Source organism: Elephantulus edwardii, unplaced genomic scaffold (genome assembly GCF_000299155.1).
Source record: "Elephantulus edwardii isolate Elephantulus edwardi_28Jun2011 unplaced genomic scaffold, EleEdw1.0 scaffold00053, whole genome shotgun sequence".
Lineage (NCBI taxonomy): Eukaryota > Metazoa > Chordata > Mammalia > Macroscelidea > Macroscelididae > Elephantulus > Elephantulus edwardii.
In genome coordinates, this window is record NW_006399803.1 from 15,574,565 (window position 1) to 15,588,258 (window position 13,694).

A 13,694-nucleotide genomic window follows, 5' to 3' on the forward strand; every position below is an offset into this window, starting at 1 on the left:
GCTGACTCTCACCAGTGGCTATGGATGAAGTCACAGGCGATTTTCAGCCAGCGCCGGAGATCTGTTGTTCTTAGGGTTGCTCAGGCTTGTAGTCAACTGGATGGCACCTAACAGCAACTGTAATAACACATGCTCATAAAATATCCAAAACGAAAACTGATTTGTAGCAACCCTGTAGGCCTGAATAGATCTGCCCATGGGCTTTCTAAGGCTTTGCGTCTTCTCAGGGAAGCATCTGGTAGTTTCCAAGCACTGATCATTTTGTTGGCAACCAAATGCTTACCCATGGTGCCACCATGGTTACAGGCTCCTTAGAGCCCTATAAAGATTGAAGTTAAGATGCCTTGAAAATCACAAATACTCATAAACAGCCATCCTTTTTCTTTTTTACTTTACTTTCTTCCTTTTACTTCCTTCATCAAATGATGTTGCTTTTGCCTCTACCCTTTGTACAAAGGAATGAATTCTGTTTATCCTTCACATAGGAGCCCTGATGGTAGATTGGGGATTTCTCAAGATCCTCTTGAGAAAGATGAGGCAGTGTGCTTCCATAAAGATGTACATACACCCTGGGAAACAGAAAGGAGCTGTTCTGTACATCTTGCAGGATCACTATATGAGTCCTGATTGCTCAACAGTAGTAAATTAGGTTTTTGGTATCCTTCGTATTTCACTTAAAATGTTGCCTTCTCAAAGAGGATGATCCTAAAGTTTCCTTTATTAATGTAAACTCAGCTTCCCAGTGATTGTCTAACTTTCTTGGCTTCTTTCACTTACTGTAGTTTACATATTATACCTGGAATGTTTGTTTACATCTGACTTATGTCCTGTGCCCTTAAACTCTCTGAGACTATTTGTTCAGTCTTGCCAGTTACTATAAGCAGTGTCTGGCACATAATTGAAAATTATAAATTTTTTCAATTAATTACTGGATGATGAATTTTATTATTCCCTGTCACACCATCCTTGAATTTCTTGGAAGAAAGTGGGAAGGTGTTTCTATTTAGAAAGATACATCTTGCTGCTTTATGACAGAATCCAGATTTGGTTAACAGTATAAGTTAAGAGAATGCTAGCTGATCAGATAGAAAATTTAAGACTCAGAGGCTTAACACAGCGGTTTCTAATGTTCCTAATAAGTGGAGGACAATCCTCTGAGTAGTTATTGAGGGTCCTAGCCTCTTCCTAACTTGTAATTCCACTCTCTTCACTTCAGCATTAGCTCTCAAAATTGCCTGCATCAAACTAGAAGTTGGGAGGAAAGATCATGGAAAGTTTTTTATAATCTTTTTACATTTTATTGGCTATAACAGTCACATTTTGTTGTTATTGTGTACTGTACAGTGGAACTGACTCATAGCTAACCCTCCAGTTGGTTGTCAGAAGCAGTTGATGATACAGGAGGACATTGCCCATCTTCTTCCATGGAGCAGCTAGGAGAGGCCTTGAACTGCCTCCCTTCAGGATTGCACTGTAGCTTCTTGCCACTAGGCCACCAGAGCGCCTTCTAACAGTCACATAGTCATGCCTAATTAAAAAGGAAATAGGGTATAGCACTGTCCCCTTGTTGGGGCAGGGGTAGGCAGGAGGGTCAGCTATGGGTCGGTTCTGACTCTACAGTATACAACAACAACAGTACGATAGGAGGAAGCTCTGATGGCCTAGTGGTAAAGAATTACACATCAGTCCAAAGGCATATGGTTTGAATCCACCAGCTTCTCCACAGAAGAAAATGGGCATTCTCCTCCCTTAGGATTTATAGCCTCTGAAAACCTGCTAGAGGTTTGGCTATGAGTTGGTTCCAACTCCATAGCACATATCAACAAAAGAAGTGTAATGGTATGGCTGTTGTTGAGAAAATATCTATATACTAATACACTTCTACTACTATTGGCCTAAATCTTGAAAATTTCTAAAATGTTTATAAACATACCTTGTTACGAATTTTGTGGATTTTTTTGTGTTATTTTTTAACAAGCATATAATAAAGCAGTGAAGAAAGAGAACATGGAACATAGAAGAAAAGTTCTGGATTCTAATTACACTCATCACATTTGCAGTTACATGCCTTTGAGCAAGTTTTTTAAATGTTCCAAATTTCCTTTTGAAAAGTTATAATAATAATTCCTGTCATATATATTTTCAGATGTAGGGATTAAATTAGCTGGTTCTTTTGACTAAATTAGTAAAACTGTTTGGGGCAGTTTTGCATCTTATCGAGTCCCTATGAGTTGAAGTTGACTTGACAGCAGTGGCTTTGGTAGTTTTATGTTTTTGGTTTTTCTTTTGGATATGTAGGTAGGCGAGGGTGTTTAAACAACTGTCATCTGTTTTCCAAATCTGTCACAAAATTTCATATTCTCATGTTGTATATCGGTTCTAATGTCTTCACATCTTCTCAGCATTTTGTGATTCAGTTCTTTTTAATTATAGTTATTCTGGGAGATGTAAAGCACTATCTCATTTTGAATGTACTATAGACCTGTTCTTGATGGTCTAAGAGTTCTTTCATATTTTATTCTCTCAATTTTCATATCAGTATAATTTTATTAAAAAGTAATGCATCTATTTTCTGGACCACCTGAATGACCAGCCACTTTGTTAACATCTAAAAGTGCAACATTTTCTCAGTGCCTATATTTACTGTGTACTTAAAGTACATGTTGTTTTCCTGTCAGGCTGGAACCAATCCATAGCTGACCCCCACAGTGAGTTTTCAGAGGCAGTAAATCACTGCAGGAGAAGATTGCCCATCCTTCTCCTGTGGAACAGCTGGTGGATTTGATCTGCACCTGCTTTTGGGATTGTAGCACTGCTTTCTAACATAAACAGAAAGAAATAAATTTGCATATTTAATGTACTAATGGAGATAATTGATGTTAGCCACTGTTGAGTGAAGGATGTAATTATATAAATCATGTGTTTCTGTCAAGAGATACTTGATAAGTCATAAGGAACACAAATTTTGAAGTATTTATATAGAGAGAAACATCTTGAGTAATCATAGTGTAAGAATGATGCATTGCTTTCTCTATAGTTAGCCACCTGATCAAATTACTATTTAGTAGTGATTCTCAGCAATAGCTTATGTTAAATTTGAGGGTTTCCCCTTTAGCTTCCTTTGTCTCCTAGAGCTATTATAACAAAATGCCACCAATTGAGCTGCTCAGAAAAATAGAATTTATCTCACAGTTTTGAAAGTTGTGTGGCTGAGTTCAGCATGTTGGCAGGACCATGCTGTCTCTGAAGATTCTAGATCTTCTTTCCCCCAACATTTGGTAGTAGCTCTGTGACTCTGATCACATATTTTTTCCCTACTCTATATCTCTTTTCATTTTACTAGATTAGGACGTATCCTGTTCTTTGTATGACCTCATCTTAATTAGTAACATCTTCAGAAGCCTTCTTCCTAAACAGAGTCACTCACATTCATAAGTACCAGAAGTTGGTATTTTGACATAACTTTTTTTAGTACACAATTTAATCCATGGCAATGGCATATGTATATATATATTTCATATTACTTGAGGCCTACAACTATAGAATTTGTTTCTGTTTAGATGTGAAACTTTTATTTTCACTTGTTTAAAACATAGTTCATGTAATTTTGTTATTTGCTTTAAAGGCCACCTTAAAATATAGGAGCTTAAGAGTAAGTTATTTTAAGATACATTTATATGAATTTATCAGAACTTTATTTTTACTGTCTACTCTTAATTTCACAGATAATCAATATGCATTTTCAAGGCTTTAGGCTATGTTTGGGTCTTCTGCTCATCTCAGTTAATGCAGAATTTATGGATGATGGTGCTGAGATGGAAGATTTTGATGAAAATTCAGAAGAGATTGATATTGATGAAAATGAACTTTCTTCAAAGGTAAGATTCCTGAGAAACAAATTATAAATGATTACTATATATGATATACAGGCATAACTACCTTCTTAAGATTTATTACAGTTCTAATAATTTTTGTTTTCGAAATGTTGATAGTTGTTGTTAGGTGCTGTTGAGTTGAGTATGACTCATAGCAATCCTACAAACAACAGATCTGAACTCTGTCCCATCCTGTACTATCCTCACACTTCCTGACATACTAGAGCCCATTTCGGCAGTCACTGTGTCAATCTACCTGGTCTGTGGTCTTCCTCTCCTTTGCCAACCCTTCACCCTTCCCAGCATCATGGCCTTCTCTAAGGAATACCCCTCCTAGCATCATGCCCAAAGTATGTGAAGCAAAGACTATCATTTTTACCTCCAGAGAACATTCTGGCTACACCCTCCCTGACATATCTTTTTATCCTTTTGGCTGTCCATTGATGTTCAGAGCTCTTCTTTAGCTGCAGTTCAGAGGCATCAGTTCTTCTTCTGTTATCCTTATTCATTGTCTGGTTCTCAGATGCATAGCAAGTAATCAGAAAGACCATGGCCTGAAACAGATGCACCTTCATCCTCAAACTGACATCATTACTCCTCAGTAATTTGGAGAGGTTTCTAACGGCAGATTTTCCCAGTGCAGTGCATCTCCTTATTTCCTGACTGCTTATACCAAGGATGTTAATTGTGGATCCAAGTAAGATGAAGCTGACAGTTGACAGTTTCAAATTTTTCTCCACCCATCATGAGGTTGTCTATCGGGCCAGTGCTAAGGATTTTTGTTTTCTTGACATTGAGATGTGATCCATCACAAGGGCTGCATTCTTTAATCAACAAATGCTTCAAACCCTCTTCGCTTTCAGTAAGAAGATTGTGTCATCTGCATAACACTAGTTATTGATGAGTCCCCCTCATTCCTGATGCCACATTCCTTCTCCATCTTCTTGAATAATTTGCTCAGCATATAGATTAAATAGGTACATAGAGAGAAAACAGTCCTTACACACTCCCTTTTAAATTTTAAACCATGCAGTTTTCTAAGTAGAACAATATTGTTTTCCCCTAACTATCTTATTGTTATGTTTTTTTAGTTTGTCCAGATACTACAAAAATTCTTATTTTTGTGCATGACATTTAGTGTAGTTTTATTACAAAACTATGTTGGTCAAAACAAGTATGAGATACCATCTCACCCCAGTAAGAATAGCAAAATTCAACAGAGCAGCAAACAACAAATGCTGGTGAAGTTGTGGAGAACCTGGAACCCCTATTCCCTGTTGGTGGAAGTGTAAAATGGTGTAACCACTATGGAAGGCAGTATGGCACTTTTTCAAACAGTTAGAAATAGAAATACCATTTGACCCAGCAATCCCACTACTGGGAATATACCCTAAAGAAACCAGAACTGCCACCCAAGCAGATATATACACACTCATGTTTATTGCTGCTTTGTTCATGATAGCAAAAAGTTGGAAACAACCCAAGTTCTCAACAAATGAATGGATAGAGAAGCTGTGCTATATTTACACAATGGAATATCATTGAAAAACAAAGAATTGATGAAATATTATACAAAATGGATGACCCTGCAGGATATTATGCTGAGTGAAATAACTCATTCACAAAAAGATAAATACTGCATAATGCCACTGTTATAAAACAGGGGGGTTGGGGAAAAACTAAGAAAAGAGGGGATAAATGATGTGCATGACGTTGAAACAGATAAGGGAGAGAACTGTATAAAAGGAATCTATGCTTAGGTGTTATTGGTAAGACTAGAGTCCAGAAAAAGAACTGTGTAGTAAAGTGGTCTGGGGGGTATTGTATAACAATGAAAGAACTTTTTTTCCCCAAAGAAAAAAGCGAACTGGAGGGGAGGGGAGGCAGGGATGAAAATATGTAACAATGAAGGATTGGAAATCCATGTTCTTTATAAACTTGGATTAAAATCTCAATGAAAAAATATGTTGGGAAGTTTGTAGTATCAAAATAGAAGTTCAGCTGATTAAAACCCATTGCCATGTTGACTGTGATGCGTAGAATGCCGTGTGTGTCTTAGTAGAACCGTGCTCTGTAAGGCATGGTTTTAGCAGTTGAGTTTTTGGAAGTAGATTAGCAGGTCTTCCTTCAAAAGCACTTTTTATTTATTTACTTTTGTACCGTGTAAATCTATTGTTTTTCTAAAAAGCTTTTTATTGTGTGAAGATTTAGAAATCATATTGGGTTTTCATACACTGATAAAACATTTGTTCTATAACATTAATCATTATTGATTAATGTAATTATGATGCCTCATCAACCCATTATTGTCTGTTGCCTTTCTCATCACCTAATTTATCTACTTAATAATTTTTACTTCTCTTGCTCTCCTTTCTCAACACTATTATTCCCCCAGGATTGATTTTGTGTGTAAACCTTCCCTTAGTTTTTGTAACAATTGCCTTATACATAATTGTCTCTGTGGCTGGCATATGTCACATAGCATAATTTGTTCTAGAGCCATCCATACATGCAGCATTTCACAAGTTCTTGATCACTTTTTAGTGATGCATTAATACTCCATTGTGTGAATATATTATAGTTTCTTAGCCATTCATCCACTGATGAATGCTTAGGCTTTTTTGTAACTTTGCTGTTATAAATAATGTTGCAATAAACATGGAGGTGGGTATGTTAATTGGCATCATAGGTATTAGTTCTTTGGGATATATACCTAGTAGTGGGATTGCTGGATCAAATGGTATTTCTGGATTTCTAAAGAAGGGCCAAACTGCTGAGAAGACTTAGTTGGACTTGAACTTTTAACCTTTCACTATCAGTCAAACATGTTAACCCTTTGCACCAACGAGGGACTCTTTATAACTGGTTAAGAAGAGACTAAGTATTTTAGCTAAGAGAAGGTTTTATTTATGACACTACCAGCTGTTTTCACATGAATGAAAAAATAATTGGAAGTTACTCTAGAAGGAAAGTCAGCAGTGTCTAATTGTTAACAAGGATAATGAATTTGAGAATATTGACCCTAGTTTCTGTCTTAGCATTTTAAGATGTGTGTTTGAAGTTGTATCTAGTAGAAGTCTGGCAGAGAGAATTCTGTATGCTACAAGATACCATAAGTGCCTTCACATTGAAGAATATTCACAACTAATAATATGATAATCAGAAAATTTTTTGATAGTGAGACTGTGCTTTGTTGTTGTTGTTTTCATGAGTTGTTGAGTTGACTGCAGTTCATCTTGTCCAGGACTAAATACTGCACCACCCTCACAAACCTTGCTGTGTTGGAGCCTCATTGGTAAAGCCATTAAGTCAGTCAGTCTTACTGAGGACTATCCTCTTCTCTGACTTCCTACTTTATGTCCTGCAGGAGTTGACAGAATACCAACTGATGTGTTTTGACAGACAAATGGAACATAAGAAGTGCTTACTTCTTACCTGTCTATGCCAAGAAATTTGGAACATAGCTACATAGTTAACTTATCAAAAGTAATCTCTTATTTGTACTTATTCCAAAGAAAGGTGATTCAACAGAATGTGGAAATACATAATATGCTCAAGTAAAATATTACTTAAAAATGATTAAAAAGTAGTTGCAGCAGTATACTGGGAGGGAACTTTCAAAAATTCAGACCAGATTTAGAAGATGTGCTATAATGGATGTAATTTCTGTTATCAGGTGGATCTTGACTAAAAGCAGAGGAAATAAAAAAGATACTGACCATGCCAGAGGGATTCAGCCTTGTGGCTCATAACAAACATAGTTAACATTGTAAAGAATGAAAATTCAGTACACTTAACTGTGGAACTTTCACATAATTGTTTTTGTTATGTGCCCTCGAGTCGACTGATCCATCCTGACCCTGTGAATAACAGATAAAACCTTCGCCTGTGCTACTCTATCATCATGATCTCAGGCATGCTTGAGTTCATTGTTGTGGTCACTATATCTGTCCCTTTCATTGTAGTCTTCCTCTCTTTCACTGACTCTCAGCCTTTCCCAGCATGAAGTCTTTTTTCCCAGGGACTGGCTTTCTGACAAGATACTCAAAGTATGTAAGAGGAAGTTTCATTATTATTACCTCCACAAAGAGTAAGAGGCAATAGTTTGAACAAAACAGGGGAATAGTATGTGACTTAAAATAAAAGTATGTACCAGGATTGTATTCTTTGACTGTTCATGTTCAGTCTGTATATGATACAAAAAGTCTGAGAACATGTACTCCCTGGTGAAGAGCCTATCATCAGGATTAGAGAAAGACTCTTTAACAATCTGCAGTGTGAAAATGGTACTACATTGCTATTTATAATGAAGAGAGTATAAACTATTTCCTGATGCAGATCAAAGACCAGACATTAGTATGGATTACACCTCAACATAAAAAACCCAATGTTTCTCACAACTAGACCAGTAAACAGTATCATGATAAATGGAGAAAATATTGAAATTGTCAAGGAATTGAATTTTACTTAAGTCTACTATCAACCAAAATGGAAGGAATGAAGCAATGACGTAGTCAAATGATGTATTGCATCTGCTGCAAAAGAGAACTTAAAAATCAAGTATTTCACTTTGAGTATTGCGGTATACCTGACCTAAATAATATTATTTCCAGGCTCATATGCATGATGCCTTTGAATTAGGTGTTGACAGAAAAAAAAAAAGGAATATACTGTTAACTTCTAGAAGAATGAACACAACTGTCTGTGGAAATGTGCTGCGAGAAAACATTTGGAAGCAAAGATGATGAGACTCTGTCCCTCAAACTTTGGACATGTTATGAAGAGCCATTTCTTAGAGACAGACAACATCTTAGGTAAAGTTGAAGGTCAGCCAAAAAGAGGAAGATCCCCAGTGAAATGGATTTATACAATAGCTACAATAGTGGTAGCTCAGACATATCATGGATTCTGAGGATGGCACAAGACTAGATATCTTTCGTTTTATTGTATTTAGAATCTCTGAGTTAGAATCAACCCATTCCACCTGCCAAAACCAATAACACTTTAAACATCAAAATTGGGTTAGATGATTTAAAAGCCAGAAAGAATGCTATTTGGTACTTTGAGGGAGTTGCACTGCTAACCCAAAGGCCATCTCTCTCCCAAGGTTCAAATCTACTGGCCACTGTGAGGTAAAAAGATGGACAGTCTCCTCTCATTCTATTTACAGTCTTGGAAACCTACTGGAGGGTCAGTTTGAATCAGTTCAGACTCAATAACAATGAATTTTTGTTTTGTTTACAGTTTAATTTTATAGTAATAAGGCACATAATCTAGACATAAAATAGAAAATAGAAGAGAAAAATACAACTACAATTTACCAAGTCATAAAAATACAGAGAGCAGTAGTTTTATAATTCATTAAACTTTGTAGAAGATTGGCAATTTTGTTAGGTGAATTTTGATCCTGTCAGTAGGTAATTAGGGATCTCTGGTGACTTCTAACTCTTATGTACCATCAAGTTGTAACTAACCCATAACTGACTCTCCATTGAATTTTCAGAGGCAATAAATTGCTTGGAAGGAGATAGGCCCATTCTCTTGCAGAACAGCTCATGGATGTGAACCATCTATCTTTGGGTTGGCCGTGTACCTCTTTACCATTATACTTTGTGGCTTAGTGGTAAGAAACTGTACTGCCAACAAAAAGGCGAACAGTTCAAATCCACCAGCTGCTCTATAGGGGAAAGATGGACAATTTCCTCCTGTGCGATTTAAAGTCTCTCCAAATCTGCCATAGGAGAAGCTGAAAAGCTATGAGTTGATTCCAGCTTAACAGAACAAAATCCCATATGTTAGCTATGTGAAGTTTTATTAACTATTATTGTTCTCTCTTAAAAGAAACAGGGAATGTTGCTTTATCAGGATGGGTGAGTAAAGTGAGATGAAAAAAAAAATTTCTGCATACTTTTCTGGGAAAAAAGCCCAATTCCGAAAGAACTGGATTGATCTATCCTTTTAAGAAAATCTTCATTCATCATCAATTCGGATTGTCAAGATAATCTTCTAGCCAACCCTGTAGTACATAATATTGTAGTCCAGTGGTTGTGTGTATAAAATTTGGAGCTAGACAATCTGGGTTAATTTTTAATTCCTAAAATGTCTTAGTAGGCAAGTTCTTTTGCCTGTCGGCCACAGTTGCATCATGTGTAAAATGGAAGGATAGTAATACTTTCTTTAGAGAAGTATTGATAATTAAAGGAACCATAGCCACCACCAGCACCACCATCATCATAGCCCATAGGCATTTACATAATTCTTGCATTACTTGCCATGTAAAAAGTTGTTAGTTGTTGTGATTATGTTCCATTGAGTTGAGTTTAACCCATAGTGAGTCTGAAAGCAACAGATTGGAACCCTCTCCTATCCTATGCCGTCCTCACACACCAAGAGCCCATTGTGGCAGTCACCATGTCAGTCCACTTTGTCAAAAGCTGCCTTCTCCTTCTCTGACCCTCTACCTTTTAAAGAATAATGGCTCTCTCCAAGGAATAGCCCCTCCTAGCAACATGCCCCAAGTATGTGAGGTGAAGCCTCATCATCTTTGCCTTCAAAGAGCACTCTAGATGCACCCTCTCCAACACATATTTGTTTGTTCTTTTGGCAGTGCATGAGATGTTCAGCATTATTCTCCAACACCACAGTTCAAAGGCATCAAAAATTCTTCTGTCATCCTTATTTATTGTTTAGCTCTCAGATGAATAGCAAGAGATGAGTAAGACCATGGCCTGAGTCAGATGCACATTAGTTCTCAAATTGATACCATTACTTCTCAATAATTTAGAGAGGTCTCTAACTGCAAACTTTCCCAGTACAATATATCTCCTGATTTTCTCACTGTTGGCACTAAGGGTATTATGGATCCAGGCAAGATAAAGTTGTTGACAGCTTCAATCTTTTCTCTATCATGAGGTTGCTTGTTGGTCCAGTGATAATAATCTTTGTTTTCTTGACATTGAGGTGCAATCCATATTGAAGGCTGTATTATTTTGATTATCTACAACAAGTGCTTCAAATCCTCACTTTCAGGACGCAAGGTTTTACTGTCTGCAAAATGCAGGTTATTGATGCACCTGATTGCCAGTTTGTTGTGTTTGAGGAGAACATTGTTCTAAGTTGTACAGCATTCGTCTGTCAGTTTGCTATATTGAGATACCTTGTGTGGGTTTCTGTGGTACTGGAAGCTGAACCACTTGTGTGTCAAATGCCACACCATTGGTGTGCCAAATGCCACAAGGGTTACTCATGGTGGATAGATTTTAGTAAAGCTCCCAGATTAAGACAGACTAGCAAGGCAGGATTGACCATCCACCTCTTAAAATAACAGGCTTCTGAAAACCCTATGAACAGTAGAGAAATGTGGCTAGTTATAGTAGTAGTGGTAGAGCCCAAATTGAATGTCATCCATAATGAGAAAAATAATGGCAAACAATCTTTAGTAAGTGGAACATGGATTATACATAGCTTGAATGCTGGAAAACTGGAAATTATGAATAAAGTGAATGCATGAACATCAACATATTAGGCATTAGTAAGACAAGGTGGACTAGCTTTGGCCACTTTGAATCAGATAATCATATGGTATACTATGCTGGGAATAAAAAACAGAAGAATGATTGTTGCATTCATAGTTAAAAGGTAAGGTTCAAGTGTGATCCTGAAATACAGTGTTGTGAGTGATAGGATATTATCCATATGTGTATAGGGAAGATCCATTAATATGACTGTTATTCAGGTATATGCTCCTGCATCTAGAGCCCAGGAGGAAGAAATTGAGAATTTTGACCAAATCTTAACAGTCTGAAATTGACCAAACGTGCAGTCAGAATGCATTAATGATAATTGGTGTCTGGGATGCAAAGGTTGGAAGCAGTGAAGAGGGGATAGTAGTTGAAAAATATGGGCATGGTCAGAGAAAGGAGGCTGGAAATAGAATGATCAAATTTTTATTTCCAATGATTTATTAATTTCCAATGTTGTTGTTATGTGCCATTGAGTTGCTTGCGACTCATAGTGACCCTGTTTACAAGAGCCCTAAATGCTGTTCTGTCCTGTACTAACCTCGCCATCTGCAATGCACTCATTCCCACCACTCCAGTCACAGAATTGATCTATCTCATCAAAGGTCTTCCTTTCCTGCACTGTCCCTCCACTCTGCGAGATATGATGTCCCTCTTCCAGGACCAGTCCCTCCTTGCAACATGCTCAGAGTATGCCAGACGAAGCTTCAGAATGCTTGACTCCAGGGAGCATTCCAGCTTCACCTTCTCCAGGACAAACCTGTTCTCCTAGCAGTCCATGGTATATTCAACACTCTTCTCCAGCACCACAGCTTAAAGGCATCAATTCTCTATCATCCCTCTTCACTGTCCAACTCTCTGATGCGTAGCACGTAATTGTGAAGACTATAGCCCGGATCAGGCGCACCTTAGTCTCCAGCCTGATGTCGTTGCTCTTCATTACTCTTGAGAGGTCCCTCACAGATGACTTTCCCAATGCAATTTGTTGCTTGATTTCCTGGCTGCTGTTACCAAGAGTGTTGACTGAGGAACCAAGTAAACTAAAACTGTTAACCTTTTTGAAAACACAAAAATAGCGACTTTAGACATAGATATTACCTGATGGGCTGCATAGGAATCAGATTGACTACATCTGTTGAAGGCATCATTGGAGAACCTCAATATCAGTAGTCACAACTCAGCCAGAAGCCAACTGTGGGTCAGATCATCAGTTTCTCATGTGCAAGTTTAAATTGACGCTGAAGAAAAAGAAAATAAGTGCATGACAACCAAAATATGATCATGAATACATTCCATCTGAATTTCAAAATAATCTTAAAAGGTTTGAAGCAATAAACACCACTGATTGAAGACTAGATGAGTTGTGGGAGAATATCAAATGATACCATCTGTGAAGAAAGCAAAAGGTCATTACAAAGACAGAAGAGAAAGAAAAAACTGAAATGTATGTCAAAAGAGACTAAAAATTGCACTAGAGCATCGAGAAGCTGAACAAAGGGGGTAAAAAACCATCCAGAAGTAAAAGAGTTGAAAAGAAAGGGCAGCTCAAGAAGACAAAATAAAGTATTGTAATGGAATTTGCAGAGAGCTGAGATTTGACAATAAAAGGAAAGAACTTGCCCTGTATTTCTTAAGCTGAAAAAGCTAAAAAACAGTTTTAAGCCTTGAGTTGTAATATTTAAAAAATGCTATGAACATTATATTGAATGACCTAGAAAGCATCAGAAGAAGATGGGGGAGTACACAGAATCACTGTACCACAAAGAACTGACACTGAAAAATTTTAGGAAGTACTATAATGAGTAGGAACGAGTGGTAATGAAGAAGACAGTGGAAGCTGCATTGAAGGCACTGGTAAAAAAAATAAGATTCCCTTGGAATCTATGGGATACCACTGACTTGTTTTAACTAACAAATACAGCCTTGGATGCGCTCATTTGGATTTGAGGAAGATTTGGAGGTCAGCTCTCTGGCCAATGGATTTGAAGAGGTCCGTATTTGATCCCATTCCCAAGAAGGGTGATCCAGCAGAGTGTGGAAACTATTGAATTAATATCATTAATGTCACATGCAAGCAAAATACTGCTGAAGATAATTGAAAAATGGCTAGAATAGTACATAGATAAAAAACTGCCTGAAGTTCAGCAGGATTTAGAAGAGGCTGTGCAACAGTGAATGAATGAAAATTCTGACTTTTCTGTAAGCTGTCATTAAAATCACAATTAAAATGAAAAAAATAAATTTAGTGCTTTTTTTAAGAAAAAGAAGAGGAGACCAGGCCTCAGCTGGCCATTGCTGA

The 13,694-nt window shown here is 37.2% G+C and overlaps 1 protein-coding gene across 1 annotated transcript in view; it reads left to right on the forward strand.

Annotated features, from left to right (window-relative positions):
• Positions 1–13,694, forward strand: part of CLGN (calmegin) — a 74,942-nt gene that overhangs the window by 4,789 nt on the left and 56,459 nt on the right. Inside the window, exon 2 of the mRNA XM_006887021.1 lies at positions 3,726–3,878. Within this exon, the coding sequence (XP_006887083.1) occupies positions 3,735–3,878 (144 nt within the window). The 5' untranslated portion in view covers positions 3,726–3,734. The remainder of the gene's footprint in view (positions 1–3,725; positions 3,879–13,694) is intronic.